We start from the raw sequence: 23,615 nt of genomic DNA, 5'->3' as shown, positions 1-23,615 counted from the left end.
CTCAAAAAAATTCTCTCACTGTTTAACTTGGAAACTGCTCTTTAAATGACAGTTGTATAAAGTTCTTGTAGACTTCAGAGGAACAGAACTGTGTATATATACCTCTATATATCTCTCATTTATATATTTCAATATATTAACATGTGCAAGTACAGTAAGGATGAGAAGGTGAAGACTGTAAGGAAAGATTGCATGAGTAGGGCTGTTTAGCCTAGAAAAAAACCAACTAAACTGACACATTTTCCACCATTTAGAAGCTGGTTAATGAAAGGAGTGTTATCAGTTGGTTTTGACATCATTTGGGGGAAGGAAAGGGCAGAATTTATTCAGATTTGCAGCAGCTTGGGTATTATTGCACAGTGTTTTAGCAAGAGAGGCTGTGGAGTTTCCCACTTCTGTCAGGTCTGTCCCTTTCTCATAACCCTTATCTCAGATGGAGAAAATGATCTAAATGATCCCCTGAGGTCCCTTTAAGTTTTACATTCGTTATCATATTTTGAGGAATGTTCTGTCCATAATGATTTGCATTTGTGTTTTTTAAGAACAAGGGAAAAATTCCACACATTTATGAAAATCCCTGCTGCTGAACTATAGCCAAGATGTTAGTTCAAGATATCAGTGCTACATGCCTGCCAAACAAACCATGAATAATTGTACTAAGATTGGGGTTTTTTCATATTTTTACTGTCATTCACTTACTCTAAACAACAGGTTTTGAGATGGTTTTGTAATTTAATTTCTCTAACTTCATGTGAATGAATCACAGTCTTTAATGAAATGAGGACTAGAGAAAGGATCTGTCCCTGCTGGAGATGGTTATATAAAATTAAAGGAAGGCTTTGTGTGTAGCCACTCTGTTTTTCATGCTGTCAAAACTGGGAAGGTACAAAAGTCATGAAATAATACGGGGAAATGTTTCTGTGGCAGATGGGAAAATTCAGAAATACATTGGCTTGAACAAGCCTAAGTGCATTTGGAATTCATATGTGGATTTTCAGAATTGTCTTCTAGACTTGTTTCAAAAGTTTGGGGTTTGTTTTGTTTGGGTTTTTTGCTTGGAAAAAAGTATCTTCTTGATTTATTTCTTTTCACATGTGAGATTCAGATCACTTCTAAATCACCTTAAAATGGCATGATTAAGGTGTCTGGCACTGGCATGTGAGTAGTCAGAGGTTAATTGATTCTCTGTCGTTGATCACTGCCATAGAATTAATTTTGTTCTTTACAAGGCAGTTTAAATTTAGTCTGACAAAAAGTATTCTCAGTAAGTTGCAAAAGATTAGACTGTCCTTGCTGACAAATCCTCCTTTGCTCCTCAAATATTGGCCTTTTTAGAGCTGAATTGCTGAACCCAACTGGTGGCTTTTCTCCAAGGTGCAGCAACTTGTCATGAGCTGCTTTCAGAGTTGAGAGTGCTGGAACTGAGGTGAGGTTTAGAGCTGGTAAAACATTTCTTCTGAGTTGCTAGTTGGATCCTAGAATATCTTTTACTTCATTTTCAAGGAAAGAAATTCCAGAAATTGTGCTAAATCTGAAAGCAATTAGTGTGTGTAAGTCTGTTCTGCCAAGTTGGGTATTATTTATCTTATTATTAGAGTTGCTTTGCATACTGTGGGAATGTGTTGTGGTGTGGTTTTGACATTCCTTGTGCAGCTCACTTAAACCAGAGTGATATTTTATCTCCTGGAAGAAGGCTGAGGACATTCCTGAGGTGACTTTCAGCTGCAAGGTGGCAATTCACTTGTCTGTAATTCAGATCAAATCTGGTTGTTTTATATTATCTAAGACTTCTGATTGCACTCTGTCCCCCTAGTGATATTCTTGCCTTGATGAAAAATTTCAGGTTACCTGTTTTTTGGGTGTTTTGGGATTGCCCAAGTGTCAGTAGATGGCAGCCTAAAGCTGGAGAGAAGGGAGTTTTACTGAGTTTTGATGGGATGGATGGAGGTGCAGCTGTGTACAGCCAGCTGCAGGGATAGACCATTTTAACAGGAATATACTGCAAAGCTGAATTTAATCCTTGCCATGAAGACTTTACAAGCAACAACCTTTAGTTCACCAGAGTGGCTACTCTGAATGCTTGTGCAAAAGCTGAGTGAGAACCCAATCAAGTGCTAAAAAATCTCACCATGAAACACACAAAAAAAAAGTTTAAAAAACCCTTTAAGTAACACTGGTAGAACAAATTTTGGATACTTCATGCTCTCAGGTTCTTTGTGGCAATAAAATATTGTGGAGAGATTTAAACTTGTTTCTTTCCAGGTCCTGACTTTGTGGTGTGTGATGAAGGTCACATATTGAAAAATGAAGCATCTGCAGTCTCTAAGGCAATGAATTCTATTCGGTCTAGGAGAAGAATAATTCTGACAGGGACACCACTGCAGAATAATCTTATAGAATGTGAGTAGTTGTCTTTTATTTCCTTCAGTACACATTTGCCTTTCAGCCATAGAAGATATATTTAGTTTGATTGGAAGAGAAGAATTTGATACAGTGCAGCTGCCTGCGACGTTTCTCTGTATTTAGATGTGACTCATTTATTTTCTGTTTGCATTAATCCCAGCACTGTGCTTTCCATTTTGAACCACTCAAATCTGTTTTTTTTTCTCCTAGATCACTGCATGGTTAACTTCATTAAGGAGAATTTGCTTGGCTCAATTAAGGAATTCCGGAATCGATTCATCAATCCCATCCAGAACGGTCAGTGCGCAGACTCCACTCTGGTGGATGTCAGAGTGATGAAGAAACGTGCTCACATCCTCTATGAGATGTTGGCTGGCTGTGTTCAGGTAAGAACAGTTTGTCCCTAACTCATCACTTCATTTAACTGCAGGGAAGGAGAGGAGTTATTTCATCTCCCTCTGATAAAAGCACCCAAAGGCCTGTAAACTTCTGATTTGAGAGCTCCATAAATCTTCTAACTTTAGTATTTTTCACTGATTGTTAGATCTCTGCCTTCTTTGGGATTAGATAAACTTCATAGTTTTTCTCCAAATGTCAGTGTATTCTAAAATACAAGTATTAGAGAATACAGCTGTTTCCTGCTAGGAGACAAGAGCATTTTATGATAGAGTAGGATATGAGTTGCTTTGAAATACTCTTTTTTTAATTCCATATGCACATTTAAGAGCTGCCTTAAAGTCTGCACAGAAAGTTGCTGGTCCATAGCTTGTCAGTTGTTTCTGAATATGTATTTTTTCTGATCTGTGAGAATCAGAACAGCAGAAAACAAGAGAGAAGGAAAATTATTCAGGTTCAAAAGGGTGAAGAACTCATTACCTTATAGACCTTAGATAAAAAAAGCATTGGATGAAATGATTTTCTCCCTGCACCAGTGCAGAACAGATCCTGTCCATAGAGAGCAGCTCTCTTGTGGTCTTTGGGTGAATGGAGAGACAGAGTAGTGTAAGAGTCAAAAAAACCCAAAACAGAAGTAAAATTGGGGTTTAGTATTCTAAAAAAAACCCCCGAAAGTAGTTCCCAGAGCAGCTCCTGGAGTTGCAGTGAACTTTGCAAGGACTTGGAACTGGCCATGGGCTTTGCAGGTCATAGACTTGGGTGTGACAAGCACCTGAGTGGGGCAGGTGTGTTTCTGCTGCAGGGCCTGTGGTGAACTGTATTTACTGGCCCAGATTTTCCCACTGTGTGGCTGGAAAGCACCAGAATCACTGTCACTGATCCACAGTGCTTTGTCCTTTGAGATGCCACAAGTCCTGAAGCTCTCAGGAGTCGTTCCCATGTTTCTGTGACTGAAGCACTGTTTGTAAAATTGCAGAGGAAAGATTACACAGCATTAACAAAGTTCCTGCCCCCCAAATATGAGTACGTGCTCGAGGTGCGGATGACCCCGATCCAGTGCAAGCTGTACCAGTATTACCTGGATCATTTGACAGGTATGTTCCTGCAGCTCTCCCTGGGGACAACACTGATGGCATTTAATAAGGGGCATTTTGCCACAATTGGTAGGTGAAAATCAACTTTCTGAACATTATACCATGCACTAAAGTGCTTGGACAGCAAACAAATAGTCTGGGGTTTTTTAGTTTTGTTTTGTAGTAGAATACTGCAGCATTACAGGTCATTAAAGGTAGGTCAAATTAGTTGGCCAGATTCATTGAAACCTAAATGCAAATGTTATTTTGTGTTTTCCATCTTGGGCTTCTTTTACAAAACCTAAATAGACATGTCTGTCTTTTTAGGAGGATTTGTATACATTCCTGTACTGGGGAGCAATGTGCTTTTATGTAAAATATATAATCATGTTTCTCATTATCAAGAAGAAGGGGAAAAACTAATTTGGACAGCTTTAACTAGGAGAAAAAATGGCTGTGACTGAGTAATTTGAGCCCTTTTACAAGAGATGTTACAGTGTGATGTGCAGCTGGAAAGAGCACTCAGATCTGCACTGACGGGCTCTTGGAAGGGGAGCACTGTGTGGCAAACTCACTTCAGGGCTCACTCTAAAACCTGAACTTTATTGTCAGGTGTAGGTGGTGGAAATGAAGGTGGAAGAGGCAAAGCTGGAGCTAAACTATTCCAGGATTTCCAGATGTTGAGCAGAATCTGGACTCACCCTTGGTGTTTGCAGCTGGATTATATTAGCAAAGAAAATAAGGTAAATTAGATATATCAAAATACTCTCACTTGAGAACTTTCCAAATAAGCTCTGCCAAACTCTAGGTAAAGTTTCGTCAAGTTAATGGAAATCTTTGTTGCTGTGGGGTCATTTTGCTGCTGGTTTTGTTATATTTTTCTTGCTGGGTATGTTGTCATTCTTAAAACATTTTGCAAGGCCAGGCCTTTGTAGAACTTACCATTGTTTAAATGAAGAGTAAGCAGATGGCTAAAGATTTAATAAAAGCTTCTGGATGAACACACTTAATAATTTCTGTTTTTTCTCTTTTTGAGGGCTATTTTGATGAAGACAGCATGGATGACTTCATAGCTTCAGATTCCGATGAAACTTCCATGAGCTTAAGTTCTGATGATTATGCAAAGTAATTGAGCTTTTATTTTGTTTGTTGGTGTGGTTTCCCTTACAGAACTGAAGTGATTTCTATAAAGTGGATGTTTAGTTTATGTATGTTAGAATACGTTTTCTTGCAGTGGGATTTAAAAAAAAAAGTCATGGGGTGTATAATGTTGCTTTTTAGGAAAAAAAAATCCAAGGGGAAAAAGATGAAGAAAGAGTGTAGCTCAAGTGGAAGTGGCAGTGATAATGATGTTGAAGTCATTAAAGTCTGGAATTCAAGATCTCGTGGAGGTGGGGAAGGAAATGTGGAAGATCTTACAAACAACCCTGCATCAACAAAGTCAGATGAAGGTGAGGATAATACAGAGTGGTGAAAATGTGAGGCAGCTTCATTTTGCAAAAGGCAATTTGAGAGGGCTGTCAGGAATTGTGCTGGATGGCAGAATGGCAAATTCCTTAATTCCGTACTTCTAATTTATCCTGGAAATGTATCCAGGATAAATGTATTTGTCCTGGAAAAACAAGGGGCATCAATTTAGCACTTGGGCGTTTTGAGGCAGGGAAGCTGCACAGTGAAATTTTTTAATTCAGAAGTACAAAATTATGTAAGTTTAAGAAGAACTGTGCTGCTTTTCAACTTTTTGAAACATATTGCTGGAAGATTAATGGAAAGATTAGGAAATATATGTGCAATAATTTGTTGCATCTGGAATTTGAATTGGATGCTGAGCAAGCAGATCCAATGCAGCAGGAATACAAGACCTTTTTAAAGTTGTTACTCAAACTTCTTACAGCTGCACACTTAATTTTTGGTTTTTTCCTGTAATAATCTAGCTTTTGTCTTGTATCTGGAATCACAGAGACAATTTTCTGATTCTTTTATCTCGTGTGTCTAATCCTTTTCCCTAAGTACTTCAAATTTCTGGGGACAGCTCAGGTGAGAAATCTTTTGTTTTGTCCCCATCCCAGTGACAAACATACTGTAAATGTGGGGGGGGGGGGAGGGTGTGTATGTAAAACTTTTACACACAGAGATTTAATGTGTTAGAGGAATTACATTATAGTCAGGATGAGTTTCTGTCTCTGCATCACTTAAGTATTTAACTCTTGTGCAGCCTTGTAATTGCTGATAGTGCAAAACCTGGGGGTTTTTTGCCTCTTTAACTCTTCTCATATCAGTTAATGAAGGAACAATTCTGTAGTTCAGACACTCAGAGCAATTAAATGATGACCATGTTCTCATCTTCGATTTTTATTTCTTTGGTTTTTTTAATAGGCAAAGCTACATCATCCTCCAATCCTGGTAGCCCAGCTCCAGACTGGTACAAAGATTTTGTCACTGATGCAGATGCTGAGGTGTTGGAACATTCTGGGAAGATGGTGCTTCTCTTTGAAATTCTTCGAATGGCAGAGGAGCTGGGAGACAAAGTGTAAGTCAGTTCTGGACCTGTTATTGAAGACTTTATGAATATATTAGTCTGACAGTGTTCCCCATCCATTCCTCGTTCTGCTGTGGCTGTTTTCTGAAGCAGACAAGCATGTTACACTCACTTTTGTCAGGGAGTCTTCCCACACCTGCCTGTGCTCCACTGAATCTTGCTGTTTGGCTCAAAGGTCGTATCAGAGGGAGGAGGGAACAAAAAGGAAGCAGCACAAGGATGAAAATAACTCCAGAGATGAATTCTGCGTTTCCCTGTTTCTTTTTTCAGCCTAGTGTTCAGCCAGTCCCTAATATCTCTGGATTTGATAGAAGATTTCCTGGAGCTGGCTAACAGGGAGAAGTCTGACAGAGATAAGCCTCCTATCTATAAAGGTGAGTGTCTCCTTCAACAACTGCAGTGCTCATAACTCTTTCACAAGTCTTTATTCAGTCTGCAGGGAATGGGTTTGAAATCAGTGTTTTCATTGGAATATTGCATGCTCTGGACATTTCCTGAAGCTGGCAGGGTTATTGGGCTCCCCTGCAGGTGGTCTCTGCTGCCCCAGTATGGGCTCTTGATTCTGATTTCATTCTGTATCATCCATGCTTGTTGTAGCCTAAGCAGATTAAATGGTCACATCTGAGAAGAAGGCATTTTGTTAAATTCTGCACAAAAATGATGTTAAATTCTGGTGCATGGCAAATCCTGATCCTTCCTCCTGGGAGAGAGAGAGTGAAAGAAAATGAGGCTGCTTTAAACCACCGTGCAAATCATGGAAAATATGAATTCAGGCTTTATATGTACAGCAGCAGGTTGGCTTATGGATTTCATTAGGGAGCAAATATTGAATTAATTATTATTCCAGTGATGCTCAGATGGCATGGAATTTCTCACTAAGATGTTCCCAGAGCTCCTGAGGATGCTGTTCATCCTTGCACGGAGTTTCATTCCCAGTAAATGTGGACTGAAGAATTCCTTCAAGTCTGCCTTTCCTTTCCAGTCTCTCATGCAGCTCTTCCACGTGTTTGCACTTAGGGATAACAGAAAAGTGTCTCAGTGATGGTGACTGGAGCTCTCCAGTATCTGTCTCTCACAGATTTATTGTTCCTGGATGTTGCTTCCTATTCTGAATTTTGTCATCTTCACACATTACAAGGTGTCTTTTTGAGGAATTTGTGCTTTTATTCTGAGAAAATGTTTTAAAGAGCTTGGGGTTTTTCATGTGTGGTAGTTCTGGCTGGCAATTCAATGATGTATCATGGCAAGATTCACCTTTCCTGACAGAACTCACCAATCTGTCTCTCACAATGGATTGAATTGAGCAGTGCTGGCTCCCAGAAATGCTGTTTTCTTTAGGATTGGTGGCTCAGGGGTGTTAGTTTTGTGTACATACAGCTTGATGGCCAGAGAAAAGGGAAGGTTACTGTGAACTGGGGAGAGAAGAGCTTCCGTCAGCTGAAGTTACTTTTTCCCCCTAATCTGACAAAAGTTGCTGTAACTCACAGGGTAATTAAACCCAAAGATTTTGCTGGATTTCAGTTCCAAAATGATTAGAGTTTGACCTTTGAAATCTCCTTTGGAACATTGACTTATCAGTGCTGGTTGTGTGGGAGGCTGACTGACACTGATGCTGTAATGTGAACCTACCTGGATCAATTGGAAAAGTGCAATTAGTGCTACAGTACCTAAAGATTGAATGTAACAACATCTTTGGGGCTTTGAAAATTAACTTTGGCTCCAAGTTAAGGCATAACTCTGCAAATTTATAAATAGATAAATTGTATATAAAACAGATAGAAATTGTGAAAAATAAGAGGACTTCCCCTCAAAAAAAGCTCAGATATTTTCAAATCATTAAATTTAACCTTAAGACACTTACTTGATTATAAATTTTCATCTTTAAATTCCACGTGGTATAAAACTGCTTTGAGGAGTTGGTCCTCCTGTAAAAAAAAAATAAAATTTTCAGAAGGAATGGATAGGGAGAAGTACTGGGTACATTTTGGAAGGTAAAATTGTATTGACAGCGTTTATTCTGACTTTGAATAATTTTAGACAAAATTGGCTCAGGGATTGTATAAGCCACTGCAGGCTTGTGGATGATCATTGTCATCACAAATCAATTGCTGTTATTTTCTGTTATTATGCATACTTTCTATATTGTTAGTTAGGCTCTGCTACATAATTTTCAAGGCATGTCTGTGGCACGGACCTGTATCCTCCAAAAACATGTGGTCGTCTCCCATTGTCACATCAGTGTGTTTTGTGTTCCATATTTGTTCTTCACTATTTAGAGAGTTGTGTGTATCCAGAGTTACCAGTCTGGTTATTTACACCATCAGCATTTTCATAACTTGGCTGTTGCATTTTACAGGTGAAGGAAAATGGTTCAGAAATATTGATTATTATCGCTTGGATGGCTCAACCACAGCTCAGTCCAGAAAGAAGTGGGCTGAAGAGTTCAATGATGAAACTAATGTGAGGTGAGGTCTCTTCTGAGATACATATATGTTTCATTTCCCCCCTTTCCTTTCTTTTTTCCCTATTTTTATTACTTTGATGAGCTTAGTGACCTTAAGACCAGGCAGAGAATGATCTTTTGTCAGAACTCACACAGAAAACGTGCAGCAACGTGTTACTGACTTCAGATGAATTCCATTGTATTCAGCAGTGTTTCCTTGCTGTTTTCATTGTCCTTTAGATTGTAACCAATTTAAATCAGAGACAATGTTTTTATTGCAATTACTTCAAGGATATAAGGACCTGGGAAGGGTGTGGACAAGAGGCTGCAGTCCCTGGGCCACTCAGGGGCAAATTAACTCTCTTAGCTGCCTCCAGAATTGGCTGCCAGCCCTCCACTGCTCATCCAAAATGGGACTTTATGGAGAGGTACAAACTTGTATTTGAATGAAGTTAAGGAGCTTCACCTTCCTAGATTTATTTTAAAACTAAAGTATGTAATCATGTTGCAGTCATTTATAATGTGCAGGGGAAAAGAAGTTAAATTGAGAAGTGAACTAATCCAGTGTTAATACTTTTAAATAGTTTATTCTGTCCAGTGTCTGTCAAGAACTGGTTCCAAGGTGAACCTGAGTGAGATTTTTTGAATCTCAAATAAAGCAGATATATCAAAGAGACAGGGTCATTGGAGAGTTACCCTGAAAGTTTGCAGGCCAGGAAAGAGTTTCAATGGCATGGAATCTGCCTGTTTAAAATTATGGTTTAATTTGATATAACTAATTTTATTAGAGCTTGAAAATGCAAACCTCAAAGTTTTTTCTTCCCTGCCAGTTTTTGTTAACAGCTGGTTTGCAAAATGCCTTGATGTGTATTTTGGGGAGTATATGTTTTGCTAGAAGTGTTGTTCTTGTAAAATCTGCATCTGTTTTATGCTTAATACATTATTTTAATGAAGTTTTAGAGTTATTTCAGTGTATGAACAACTCCATAGTAACCCAGCAACACAGGAACAACAGTTGTTTTCCAAAATACTCAAATTTTGCAACTCTTCTCTGTTCCAGAGGCCGCTTGTTTATCATATCCACTAAAGCAGGTTCCCTGGGAATAAACCTGGTGGCTGCTAACAGAGTCATCATCTTTGATGCCTCTTGGAACCCCTCCTATGATATCCAGAGCATCTTCAGGGTTTATCGCTTTGGGCAGAACAAGCCTGTGTTTGTCTACAGGTTTTTGGCTCAGGTACATTTCTGGCTGCTATTTCTGTGCTGTTTCATCCTGCAGTCAAATTTGGGAGCTGGGATTGTTGGGACTGTACCTGTTTGGGCTGGTGTTGGGGTCTGTAGTGATCCACACTGATCCAGTCGTGATCTGTAGCAGCATTTGGCCACTGAAGCAGCTCTTGAAGGAAAGAATGGTAAAATAAATGACAACAGAAATTATTTCCTGTTAAGTCCCCCTTGTCTGACACTTTGTGTAGCACAAATTCTGGAATTCCAGCAGATTCACATGTCCAGACTCTGAACAGGGGTTCTCAGCTCCTTTAATTTGCACACCACAAAAAAATTCTGAATGGAGCAGAGCCTGCAGAGGATGATGTTGTTGTTGTTAGGGAATAGCCCTGCACCCTGCTGGTCCAGCTGGGATGAAACCACAGGGACATAATGAGATTTTTATAAAAAGGCATCCAGTCCTGACTTGAAAACTTGTATCACACCCTGCAGATGTTAAAGATGGGCAGTAACTCTGGTGGACACTGCTCTGTGCTTTATGTAAGGCCATTATTTCTGTTAGGAAGTGCCTTGCTTCAGCTTCTGATTCCTCGGGTGTGACAGAGCAGCCTGGAGACCTTTCCTCAGTAGCTCTTAACCCTTGATCCAGTCACCATTTCCATCCCAGCTGAAGCAGATCCTTGTCTGGGACATGTTGCTGTCAGAAATGGGGTTTTTCTTCAGGCTTCAGTTTATTTTTGTAGTTTTCTCTGTGCACTTTTGAACTGTTGATATCCTTTCTAAATTACGCTGTTCAGAACAGGCTGTGCTGTTCTCGTCCTTCTCAGTCATCTTTTTCTTTTTTTTTTTTCCAAAAAATAAGTAATTTTCCTTTTTTTTCATCAAAGATCTAATTTTTTTGTACACAGCTGTGGTGAATTAGACTTGACTGCCTTCCTTCCCCTCTGCCCTCCACCACAGTGATATGGTATCTGTTTTCCTTTTTACAGGCTGCTCAAAGCAGCAAAATAAGGTACATGCTGTGAAAATTGCCATTTTTTGGTCATAATCCTACTTTGGGGAATTGAAGCAAAACTGGATCTCTTAAAAACACCACTAAAAGAACAATTTTCTTCCTCTAGTCAACAGCTAGATGACATCTGCCCCCTGCACAATTCCTGCTGTGCCACTTCCAGCAGGTTTTTCCTTTTATTGCTCAGCAAACAAAGGGCTTGAAAGGCGTAGAAACTTGGTCACGGAAACAAGGCAAACAGAACAGCTGGGTTGTTGTTTTGGCTCTTTTATACCTGTAAGTATTTTCTGTGGGTGAGCAGTGGCTGTGTCTGTGTTTAGGGAACCATGGAGGACAAGATCTACGACCGGCAGGTGACGAAGCAGTCGCTGTCCTTCAGGGTGGTGGACCAGCAGCAGGTGGAGCGTCACTTCACCATGAACGAGCTCACCGAGCTCTACACCTTCGAGCCAGACCTTCTGGATGACCCCAACTCGGAGAAGAAGAAGAAGAGGGACACCCCCATGTTGCCAAAAGTGAGTGGTGCCCATCACCAGGAATTCTGTGCTGTAAAAACAACCTTTGTCTGTTCAAAGATGTTGCAGGTTTTTAGTGCAGAGCAGTGCTGGCCACTTGGAATGGAGGTGAATAGCAGGAAACACAACAAAATCCGTAGTTAATATAACAGATCCTATCATGAGCTGGGTGAGGAGTTTCCCCTCAGTGTAACTGACACTATAAGAGAAACTCACTAAAACCCAAACTTTTAAGTCAGAACAGACGCTTTTTCATGCATTTTGAATGAAGAGAAGTTTTACTGCATGAAACCGTGGAAAATTGAAATTAGCACCTGAGTGGGTGCTGGTGATACTTCAGTTTGTGGTAACACATCTGTGAGCTGGCACTGTAGGTGAGAGTCAACTTAATCCATGTCTTCCTTTGCCAAGACTTTTTGGGGTTTAGTTCCCTGTTTAACTTCCTGTGGGGACCAATAGTAGAGATATGGTAAAGATAAGGGAACACTTAAGATACTCCTTTTCAACTTCTTGGATGTAAGAGAAAACAAATATTTAATTATTTTGCTTTTAATGGGATAGGAGAATTCATTCTGTATTGTTTTAAAAGTCATCAGTGAGTGAAGAAACAAATCCTGCTTGATTTTAAATTACATCCTTGAGAATTCTGGCTTTACAACAATCCAGCTTCAAGTCCCAGACCAGTTTTCTTTGAAAGCGCTGTTAAGCGGGGAGGAGATGTTGAATGCTTTTATTTTCTATAAGGAAAGACAGTGCAGATGTGCAATCTGTTGTTTTCCTGGAAGTTTATCCAAGTGTCATGTCCAGTTATAACTGGAGCAGCAGTTTTCTGCCCTGTGTGGTCTAACAAGACCTCGAGGTGTGGAGGTTCTCAGGGCAAAAGTGCCCCAACTCGGGTTCCTGTGTTCTGCCGTCACCCCTCAGAAACAGCCTCTGGTCACAGCTCTGCAGATACTTGGGGTTAACAGAATATTTGTGATACGAATGTGGTTCACATGAATTATTTAGTCTTAACTTCCACTGTTTGATTTCATTCATCCCCTGTCCCTGCACAGCTGGAAAGGGCTGCTTTGGAATTTCAGTCCAAAAAAGGCGTCTTAAGGCTGAGTGATCTCTTGGTCACCTTTGCTGTATTTAAGTATAGAAATAATGACATTATAATTTACAAAATAGTGAAGTGCAGACCATGAACTGGACAAAGGCAATACTGGGGCACTGGGTGTCCCTCAGAGCTGGCACTGTTGTTGCCCTGAGCTCGTTCCCCATTCCTCATTCAGGGAATTAGACTTGAAATTACTTTTTTATTTATGTGGAATGAAAACTTGGTGAAAACAGCTTGGAGAAGCAGATTAATAAAATCATAGTTCAGATTCAGTTGGCTATAGTATATCAGCATTTTATACCGCCTCAGGACAGAGACCTGTTTTACTGTGCTCCCACACTCACAACTTTGTGAGTTTTGATCTCAGGATTAGAAGAATTTGCTTCTTATTTAATATTTTTATTTTTAACTTTAGTATTAAATGTTCAGCTGGTTGAGGAAAAACCTGTAAATTACAACATAACTTGCATTCCTTCATGGAGGATTTCCTTTCTAATACACTGATCTCTCCATAGCATTTAATTCCATCAGGTTCTTAAAAAGACAAATGTCTTTTTAAAAATTCAAACCCCTTTTTCAGTCTCTCTTCATATTTTCATTCATCACCAGGATTTCATCCTAAAGCTTACAAACCAACTGATAATCATTATTCTATCAACAAGCTAAACAAATATAAAGAAATAATTATCCTGATGATTTTTTATGTGTAAGGTGGATTTATTATTTTTTTTGTAAGATTGAACTAAATGTGAGTTTATTCCCCATCCCCATTTTTGAGCTTCCATCATTAAAGTCAACACAAAATAAAGTTTAGACAAAGCAAAGCAAACACACAGTTGGATGTAATGTAAAGCACCTTTGAGGGCTGTGCTGCCTGAGGGAGGAACTCCCAGGGCAGTTCCTGCACCTCCAGGAGCCCCCACACCCTGTGCCATGTCCTGGGTTCCTCAACCACCTCCTCTGGGCTTTGTGTCACCCCCATCCCTGGGGTCTTTCTGCTTCCCTGCCAGCACCCCAAACCCACCATCCTCTGTTCCCTGTGCCCATCAGTGGTGCCAACCCCACCCAGGATATTCTGGGAGGAGCTGGTGATAACAACAATGATTCAGACCAGATAGAAGGGTGGGACAAAGAGGGACAGTTCATTGAGAATTGGTTAACCTAATTAACTTTTCAAACACAAAGAAACAAACAACTTTCTGTAGCTGCAGTGACAGAACCCCTGGTCAGCACTTCCATACACAGCTCCCAGAGTGGCTGCAAAAGCTCTTGTTTGTTTGTGGGCACTTTTTTCCAGTCATTGTTTGGCTGAGATTATAAAATGCCAGGGTGGGACAGGCTGGATTCCTGCTTGTGCAAAGCCTGGCAGAATGAGGGCAGGATGTGGAGGGGGCTGGAGGTACTCAGATAACTCCAGGACTGTCATTACTTTCAGGAGTGGTTCCATGATGTTTTCATATTAGGAATTTTAGCCTGAATGCTGAGGTGTATTGGAGCTTCCTTAATTCATGAAGCTCATCAGCCACACAAGTCATGTAAAAACCCTGTTCAATAATGACCTTGGAAAAAGAGCTCCTGAGGTGCAGCAGGAGCAGTTTTTCATACTCCTGTAGGGGTGTTTTTCTTCATCCTTTGCAGCATCACCTTGACTTTCAGACAAAAAGGTTTGACTTAAAAAAAATTTGAGATGTTGGACCCAAAGGGCTGCTCAGTGTTTGGAAGCTGTAGAGATGCTGTTTGTATAAAATAAATGCAGACTGTAGATAGGTCCTGTCTGTTGTCCAGCCTAAGCAAAGGAAAAGTCACTGAGCACATTCCATTCTTCTTAGGTCCTGAAAGTGCATTTATTGTTGTGGAATCCGAGTGCATTCCTGTGGTTTATTAAGTGACTGGACTGTCATCTCTGCAACAGATTGTTAATCCATTGCCCTCCCTCTGAGGAAAATTGTACTTTTAAATGATTTTCAAGTTTTATTGTGCTGTGGAGTGCTCAGAGCTGCTGCACATAGAGGAAGGGAGCAAGAGGGGAAACACGGGGAGCGAATAGAGCAGAGCTGCCAAGTGACTCCTCCTTTATCTCCTCCTTTGAACAGGACACGATCCTGGCAGAGCTGCTCCAGATCAACAAGGAGTACATAGTTGGGTATCATGAACATGATTCACTCCTGGACCATAAGGAGGAGGAGGAACTCACTGAAGAAGAAAGGAAGGCAGCCTGGGCAGAATATGAAGCAGAAAAGAAGGTAAAGCTGTTTAATCTGGTTTATGTGTATGAAAATAACCTTCTCGAGTTTAGAGTCCTAATTACCTTTTCAATTTGTCTTGGGGCAATTAAATTTTGTTATAGACCAAGAAATGAATATATAAAGCAAATTGTCAGGTACCCTCAAAAGCCTTCCACTAAAAGTACAAATAGTGGGTGTATAAATTGCCCCTGACCACCTTGAGTGAACTGATGAAAAGGTTTGGGGAGGGAGAAGAAATAGGGAGATAAATAGAGTAAAATCTGAAGCTGCCCTATGAGAAATCCATATGGGCAATGAGCTTTACATTCCTGCTAATAAATTATGCATTTCACTTCTTCAGAATTTCATTACAGGCTGGTCAAACTCAACATTAAGTAGTGGATTTCCAATATTAAAAAAATCATCTTAACCAATTTAAGCTGTACTAATAAGCCTTGGTCACTTATATATCAAATAATGACAGTTAAGCTAAACTCAGAGATTATTCAAGACTGGAACTTGGGTTCCTCTGTGACTGAAATGTGGTTCTGAGTTGAGATTTGGAAACCTCCATGATCAATGTTCAGTGCCTGTGACCCTCTCTGAGGGCTGCTTTGGCTATGTGTGGTTATTAGAGAATTATCAGAGTTAGTGGCAAGTGCTCTTTCTGTTTTTCAGGGCATGACCATGCGTTTCAACATGCCAACAGGGACCAACATGATTCCCACAAATTTCAACTCTCAGACATATATTCCTTACAACTTGGGTGCTCTGTCAGCAATGAGTAACCAACAGCTGGAGGTAAGGAGCACAACTTGTCTGTGTTGCTGTAGGGGTTTTCTGTCACAAATTGTGGATAATGTCAGTCTTAAATATCTTTATGTAATTATATCCTATTTTTAATAGTTTGGAGGTTTGGGAGGGGGGCTTGCATGTGGCTTTATTGAAGTTTAATTTGCATGTATATAAACCTATACCTGGACAGATTGTCAGGCTTCTGGAACATCACCTGCATTCTTTGAAGACTTTTAATTACCACATTTGAAACTGTAACATTATCAAGTCTGTATGGTAGAAAATTTACCTGGGTTGCAGCATTCTCATGCTGGTCTGAAAACCTGTGGGTACAAAAATAGGTTTTTACAAATGCTGTCTACAAATTGCCAGGTTTATACATGTTGTTCAACTGCTCTGTGCCGAAATTCACATGGGTGGCAGCTTAGACTCATTGACTTGTGCAAATTGAAAGCAAAAAGGTAATTGAAGTCTAGGTATGTACAAGAGAAGGATTAAGAAAGTTGGGGAAGAAATGTGTTTGTTGCTTCTGTGCTTTATAACTGATTTTCTGGTGTTTTCTCAGGACCTCATTAATCAAGGAAGAGAGAAGGTAGTGGAAGCAACCAATAGTGTGGCTGCAGCGAGAATCCAGCCCCTTGAAGACATCATTTCATCCATAGTGAGTGGCAAATGGATAACCCTGGCTTTGGATTGGGAGTGGAAAATGTTAAACATTATCACACAAAGATATTGCTACTGCAAATGGTCATTCAGCTAATGAATTGCATTATTAATGAGTATCATTTCCAGCTGGTAGTGACCTGTATCCCTGCAGTAACCCTCAGTGGTATTTAGCTGGCATAGAGCCTTACAGGAGTGGCAGTTTAGATCCCTAAGTATTTGCCATGCTCTGAAAATGCTGGTTTTTCTATAAATCAGAATAGCAATTATAGGCAAGTAGTTACTGTATTTTGTGGACTGCTAATTGCCAGTTAGAAGAACTAATAACTCATAGGTCTGGTTCTGGTGAAGCACAGTTTTGCATTGAACGGAAGCTGGGCTGCTTTGACTCTTGGTGCAACTGTGAACATGACTCAGGGCCTCAGTTACCATCAGGCTTTTGTTCAAATGACCAGTGCCAAGAAGGTTTTGGGTTTTTTTGCTTTTCAGTGGAAAGAAAACTTAACCCTGACAGAGAGCCAGGTGCAGGCCCTGGCCCTGAACAGACAGGCAAGCCAGGAGCTGGATGTGAAGCGCCGAGAAGCCATTTACAACGACGTCCTCGGGAAACAGCAGATGGTAAAATACCTTACTTTTATTTATCTACTGTCAGTGTTTGAATGAGGATCATGTGTGTGTTCATTCCTAAACTACAAGTGCATGTTTAGGCACATAAATATCCCTCACTGAATGGTCAGCAGTGTGCTGGAGTTCATTGGTCAGCCTCAACGAGGGGAGACGCAGGAGAAGTTCATAAAAAAGCCACTCGCCAGGTTTTTGAGCTGAAGTGCTTTGCTGCAAGGTCATGAGGCGTAAAGAGAAATCTGATTCCCAGAGCTCAGCCAGCCACTTAGGAAACACATCTTAGAAAGTGTTGGTAATGTTTTAGCTTAAAATTACTTGGCAGAATCTGAAAGTTGCCCAGATGACGTCAGAGGGAAGAGTTTTCTCTCAGGCAAACAAACACTGACAGTCCACAGGCGGGACTTTCAAAGGGAAGATGAATGGTACCTGACAAATGATGATGTAACTTATACCTGGGAATAATTTCACAGTAGAGTACATGTTGCCATGGCAACTCACCTAAATGCTGCCTGCAACACAATAGCCAAGTCTTCGGGAGAACTGAGCCCTAAATGCTGTTCCTGAATGGTTTCTCCAGTAATGGGTTGCTGAATGCCATCACATTAGGGATGGTGATAACAATGGGGCTTTTTCCCCCGGCCATGCTGTCCCTAACAAATTGATTTCAGCTCTGAACCTGATCCTCGGAGCAGGGAGACGGGTCGTGCACTCAGCCAGCTCTGCTTTCCCTTCACAGTTAATCGGTTGTGTCCAGAGGATCCTGATGAACAGGCGGCTCCAGCACCAGTACAACCAGCAGCAGCAGCAGCAGATGTCCTACCAGCAAGCAGCCATGGGCCACCTCATGATGCCAAAGCCACCAAATTTAATCATGAATCCTTCCAGCTACCCAACCATAGATGTGAGAGGAATGTATCAGTCAGTGTCTGGTGGGATGCAGCCACCACCCCTACAACGAGCACCACCCCCAATGAGAGGCAAAAATCCAGGGCCTTCCCAAGGGAAATCAATGTGATTTTGCACTAAAAGCCTAAAGGATTGTTAAAATCAGAGAAAGAACTTTTATTTTTTTAGGAATCAATGGCCTAACAGAACTCAACTGTAAAAAAAAAATTAAAAAGAATAGTTTGGTTGCTCCCCTTAAATACCATGTTCCATATTAGTGTTCCAGCTTTGTTTAAATAGGACATGATGTTTTCCCTGTTGTCAGTGATGTTGCCTAGAATCTTCTTACATATGTTGAGTACAGGAGATAACAAGTTGTTTTCAGTGAAAACAAGTTCTCCCGTTACAGTAGCATCTCCACAGGTTTCCTGTCTAAACTCCTACGCTTGTTTTTCGTGGCTGCGAAGCTTTGGGAAGCTTAGGAAGGACTGCAGGTCTGTATGTTCAGTCTGACATATGTGAATTGTAAACAGCTGAGTTCTTGATTAGAGTTGATTCCTCAAATTATGGAATACTTTTCTGCTTACCCATTTCTTTCTATTAGTGGGAACGTTCTAACAGAAATAGTCTAGTTTCCTTCATGGATCATCTGTGCTGAATGGAACAGGAGCTGAAAATACTCTCTGAAACAGAATTGAGTGCAATATTCGTAAATACTACTGCTCTGAACCTTCTGAGGCACAGGGAAGCTGTGCATCCAGCCTTAAACACGACTGGGCCTTCCCCAGTCTGCTGCCATTTCTTATTTTCAGTTCCATGTGTTGGAATAACAGCTGATGATCTGGGGGTGGGAGATGTTTTTCCTTCAGGCGTTAATTCCCTCGCTCTGGAGTCCAGCACAAAGCACATTTCTGGTAACTCCTTCATGCTGGTGCTACTGTCTCCTCCCATTGCCGGCAGTGGGGGATGGGCCAACACAATTCAGTTCCTGGTGTTTTGGGGGTAAAATAGTGATGGTGGCCAGGGTCAAACCCTGTTAGAGAACGCCCTTTAACGTGGCAGAACCATTGCCGATTGGACATGGATACAGAGAAAGTGCTGTAGCAACTTCCAGAGGTGCCAGAAGCGTGAAATGACTTTCTTGATAGAGATGTGGTTGTGCACTCCTCCCCGTCCCTTCAGTTGTGTGAAAACATGAGTTAGGACACAAAGAGCTTGATGGGTTTTGGTTTTGGTTTTGTTCTCTTTTGGATTTTTTTAATGTAGGCCAGAGATAAATTTCTGGTTTATTCTGTATCATTATCATGTTCTTTGCCCACACTTGTTGTGCTTGTGAAGATCTAATTAAGTACAAATAGGGCTTTTCTTTGCATAGATTTTGGTTGATTCTTACCCCCCCAAAAACCCCCGTTGATAATCTGGGGGCACAAGTAAGTAGCAGGAACGTGGAGGCAGTGGTGTGTGGACAACAGGGAGCTCTGGAGATGGATGGAGGCTGTGGCTCCAGATTGTGCTGGACTCTTCTGACGCTGGCATGAACTAAAATCATTTTGGTTTCTGGAAAGTTTCTTGCAGGAGTTTTGAGTTCTTGCCCTGAATGGACAAGTTTTGCATCTAAACATGCAGATGTCACACGATGTTTCGCTGTGTGACTGGCACTTGGTTTGTGACGTGGACAGAGCTTGGTTGGGCTGCTGCACACCCAGCTGACAAGTTGCTGTCTTGGACTCTGATTACAAGATACCACAAAAGACCCTCAGTGTGTTCTAGTGCTCTGCCAGCTCTACAGTTAACTCTGATCTGGGGGAGGGAGCAAGAGAGACGTGTTGGCACTAGAAGAGACAAAGCGTGAGACGTTGAGACAGACATTTGAAGGCAAATGTACTCTGGGCAACTCTCACCGATATTCCTACATGTTGTGAATAAGAGAAATACTTTCTACCAAACCTGGGAATGTTAAATGGAGTTTTACAGTAACTCAAAGACTTAAATGTGGAAGTTTTAGGCAACATTGAAAGGCACATTTTATTTCATCCTGGACAAACCTATGGATAACAGAAGACTAATGCACAAGAAGGAATCCGAGATAAGCATTGAAGTAAAACCTGGACCACTTTGCATATGTTTCTCACTCGACATTTTAGCTGCATAACAATGTGCTTTGAATATAACATCAGGCTTTAACCAGTACTTAAAGACAGAACATACGTCAGTAAGATAATAAAAGGCTCATTTTTATATTTGTTCTAGATGTTTTAACTAGATAAAAATGGCTTAAGATGACGAATAAAAAACGTTGCTTGTTATACAGTTTTGCCTGCTGAATTATCCACATTTTGTAACCTGTTTATTCCTTTGGATGTAAAGCGTTTTTGCTTAGTATCGTGATATTGTATATGTTTTGTCCCAGTTGTATAGTAATGTTTCAGTCCATCAACCAGCTTTGGCTGCTGAAATCATACAGCTGTGAAGACTTGCCTTTGTTTCTATTAGATGGCTTTTCAGTTCTGTATTAAATATCTTAAGTACTATAGAAAAGGTGTCTCCTCTTCCTATAAGGCTGTTTTGTAATATATATAAGGACTGGAAATGTGTTTTTAAAGAGAAGAAGCATTCAAGTATGACGATATACTATCTGTGTTTTCACCATTCAAAGTGCTGTTTTAGTAGTTGAAACTTTAAACTATTTAATATCTCATTTAATAAAGTGACCAAAATACATCAACGTGCCTTGTGCTACATTCACAGTCCAGCGTTAACTCCACAGGGATTCAGCCTGGGAACGTGGCTTTGAAGAACTGTGCTGTGAGTTGAAGCTTTTACTGTTTTCTACAAAGACTTCAGTGGATGTAACCATTGATTTACATTTAGGGAAAATAGTTGTGGTCCAGATTTTCAAATTACATTAATTAATAGCAGCTTCTGCCAGTCTGTCTGTTAAAAATGAAGTGAGTTATCCAGCAATGAGATGGTTAAAAGTGAGGTGAAGTTCTGCTTAGTCAAATCAGAATAACATGCTGCCATATTTTAACCTCGTAATTGTACTTCTCCCTTCCTTAGTTACAAAATTCCACCTGTTGGGCAAGACACCCCCTTTCCTAGGCAAAGAAAAGTGTAATAATTGTGTTTAAATGTGCCCTCTGCTTGTTCCCTGGCAGTGCTGGGGCTGCTCAGGGGCACAGCTGGTCTTGGTGAAGCTGAGGGAGGTGGAAATGGTGTCTGGGGTGAAGATACTGGAGTTGTGCTCCAAGGGGCCCTGTGGGCAGCATGTTTTTAAATATCCCTGCGACTTTTAACTTGGCTGAGCACTGATGGAGGGCAGTGGGCAGCTCAGGCTGGATGTGGCTGTCTGTGTTGGGCTGGGAAGTGTCCTGGAACAAGTCCCGTGTCCAGAATGTTGTGCTGAGGTGCCCCAGCACTGACCAGCACTGTTGCTGTGTCAGCTGTGCCCACCTTGAGCAGCTTTTGCCTTTATGTTAAAAGCAGAACCGCTCTGTGCACAGTAAATTAAACTAAATTCATCAGTTCAAGCAAAAAATAGTTTTGAAGTTGGATAGATTTTCAATGTTTATGGAAAGCCAAATGTCCTAAATGTTCCCAGCTGGAGGAGTATGGAAAAATGCTGGTGTTGCAGCAGCAGCTCCAGTAATCACGCAGTGTCTGAACTTCCCAGACCTGCTCAGGTGTCAAATAACCCCCTGTGCACCCTCTGTGCTGTAGAACCCACCTTGGGGACGTGGCCTGGGACAGAGCACCAGCAGAATTCCCAGTGCATCTCTGGGAAAGCTGTGCTGCTGTTAAGGGGTCTGGAGAAGCTCCTGCCCTGCTGTGTGTGGCTGGGGTGAGTGGTTCATCCTGTGTGTGACCTTTTCATCCAGCCACAGCTCTGTTCCTGCTTTCCCCAGGGATGAGGTGGCTTGGGGGTCACTGGAGGAGAGTGTTGGGAAGGGCCTGTGGCCTGGCGTGGGGATACTGCCCTGGAGAAGGGCAGGGGCTCAGGGAAGGTGGGTGCAGGGGGAGGTGGCGTCACCCCTTAGGTCTGTCCTCAGCCAAGGTCTGATCTTGAACACCACCCTGGCCTTGTGTGTGCACAAAAATTGCTTGAGAACGAGTGAGATGGTAACTGATACCTGAGGCATTCCTCAAAGCCAGATCCAGCCACAACAGCTGCTTTAGGAATTCAGTTGCACAGTGTGGTGTTGCTCCTTTCTCTGGATTCTCACTGATGCCCACGAGCAGCAGCAGCAGAGGACACGTGCCCTGGCCACGTCTGATGTGGTGACCTGCCCTGCTCGGTGGCATCTTGGTGCCAAATACCTTGTGGCACAGTGAGGGAAGAGCCTGAGAAGCCTTGGAATTAGCTTCCCAGGGCTCCTGCTCAAACCCAGAGCAGGTACGAGGTGATGCCCTTGGTGTTTTCCATGATGAGAATTCAGGGGCTCTCAGGCAGTTCCTTGCTTTGGAAAAAGCAATAACCAGCAGTATCCCAAGGGGTGCAGATGTCTTTGTCTCCACATCAACAGGAATTTCAGCCTTTCTCCTTCAGGAATGGTCCATCCCTGGATGCCCTTCCAAGAACCTCTCGGGCACAGTCTGGCAGCTGCAGCACATCTCTCTGGATGTCCAGCCAGCTGGGACAACACCAGGACACCTTCATTGCCTTCCAGCACTGAGTTTCTGGATTCCCTCTACAGTTTTGGGATCTCCATCGCTCTCTCCACAGGAGGTGAGTCTTTGGGGCCTCCTCTCCTTTCCCGCCTTGGAGAAAGGAGCCCTAAGCCATGCATTCCACCCAGAAGAGCTCCCCACAGGCAGCAGGGTCTCCATGGGGATGTCCATGAGAACATGTGTATGTTGCCACTGGTACGTCTCCAGACAATCCACTGAATCCATCCCTGTGCCTTGGATCACGAGCCAAAGCCAGGGAGAAGGGCACTTCCTGCTGTGCTTGGCTCCACGTTGGCCTCTCACAGGCAGCTCCCCTCTGTTTCTGCACCTTCCATAGTGAGACTCCAGCACTTTCCCACCTCTTTTCTGGAACCTCCTCTCTCCTGCTCTGCACAGCTGTCCCGGGATAATGTTTCCCACAGAATAGGCCCACCCCTCTCAGGTGGAAGGAGAAGGGTTGAAAGAGATGCCTTTTGTCCCCTTTGCTGTGGTGTTTCCAGACCCACAGTCTTCTGTGTAGAACAGCTCTGGGGTTGGGGGCACAGTAGGGTTTCTGGGGATCACAGCCACCCCTGCACCAGCTTTTGCCTCCCCTTTGAGAGGTTTTCCAGTTGGCTGTTGTGACTCTGAATCACATGGAATCTACATGAGCTGAGACCCCAAACTAACACTGTTTGCTTTTGCTGACTTGGAAGATTCTCTCAGGTTGAAGCAACCCAAACCTATTTTCCTCTCAAACTTTCCTAGCAGGGTCCATCTGCCAGCCCTGTAACATCTCCAAGCCGAAGGAGCAGTTGGCATCTCCAGGTGGAGTAACAGACGGACCAAGGGAGATCGGATGGGGTGGAGAGGTGAGTGTGTCCACACAAACCCCCTGTGCATCACAGCCCCCTCCTGTGCCACTCAGAGCACACCCAGCATCTGTGGTGGGTCCCTCTGCTGCTGTTCAGCTCCCAGGTCACTCACATCTTCAGATGCTTTGTTGAACCAGAACCAAACACAGTCAATTCCTGTGAAAGAACCATTTGGGTGGGATTTAGCAGT

At 41.9% G+C, this 23,615-nt stretch overlaps 1 protein-coding gene across 3 annotated transcripts in view; it reads left to right on the top strand.

Annotated features, from left to right (window-relative positions):
- The window catches only part of ATRX (ATRX chromatin remodeler), a 66,084-nt gene extending 45,474 nt beyond the window's left edge, over positions 1-20,610 (top strand). For all 3 annotated transcript variants that reach the window (XM_082289565.1, XM_082289564.1, XM_082289563.1), the window contains 16 exons: positions 2,263-2,400; positions 2,614-2,789; positions 3,776-3,893; positions 4,485-4,615; positions 4,909-4,997; positions 5,154-5,323; positions 6,249-6,402; positions 6,682-6,785; positions 8,768-8,876; positions 9,915-10,092; positions 11,415-11,609; positions 14,805-14,954; positions 15,615-15,737; positions 16,297-16,392; positions 16,884-17,012; positions 17,755-20,610. In XM_082289565.1, the coding sequence (XP_082145691.1) occupies positions 2,263-2,400; positions 2,614-2,789; positions 3,776-3,893; positions 4,485-4,615; positions 4,909-4,997; positions 5,154-5,323; positions 6,249-6,402; positions 6,682-6,785; positions 8,768-8,876; positions 9,915-10,092; positions 11,415-11,609; positions 14,805-14,954; positions 15,615-15,737; positions 16,297-16,392; positions 16,884-17,012; positions 17,755-18,033 (2,339 nt within the window). In that variant the 3' untranslated portion in view covers positions 18,034-20,610. The remainder of the gene's footprint in view (positions 1-2,262; positions 2,401-2,613; positions 2,790-3,775; positions 3,894-4,484; positions 4,616-4,908; positions 4,998-5,153; positions 5,324-6,248; positions 6,403-6,681; positions 6,786-8,767; positions 8,877-9,914; positions 10,093-11,414; positions 11,610-14,804; positions 14,955-15,614; positions 15,738-16,296; positions 16,393-16,883; positions 17,013-17,754) is intronic.
- The last annotated feature ends 3,005 nt before the right edge of the window (positions 20,611-23,615 follow it).

The sequence above is a fragment of the Coloeus monedula genome (assembly GCF_965178545.1).
Source record: "Coloeus monedula genome assembly, chromosome: 12".
NCBI lineage: Eukaryota > Metazoa > Chordata > Aves > Passeriformes > Corvidae > Coloeus > Coloeus monedula.
This window is presented reverse-complemented; position numbering and strand designations above follow the sequence as displayed.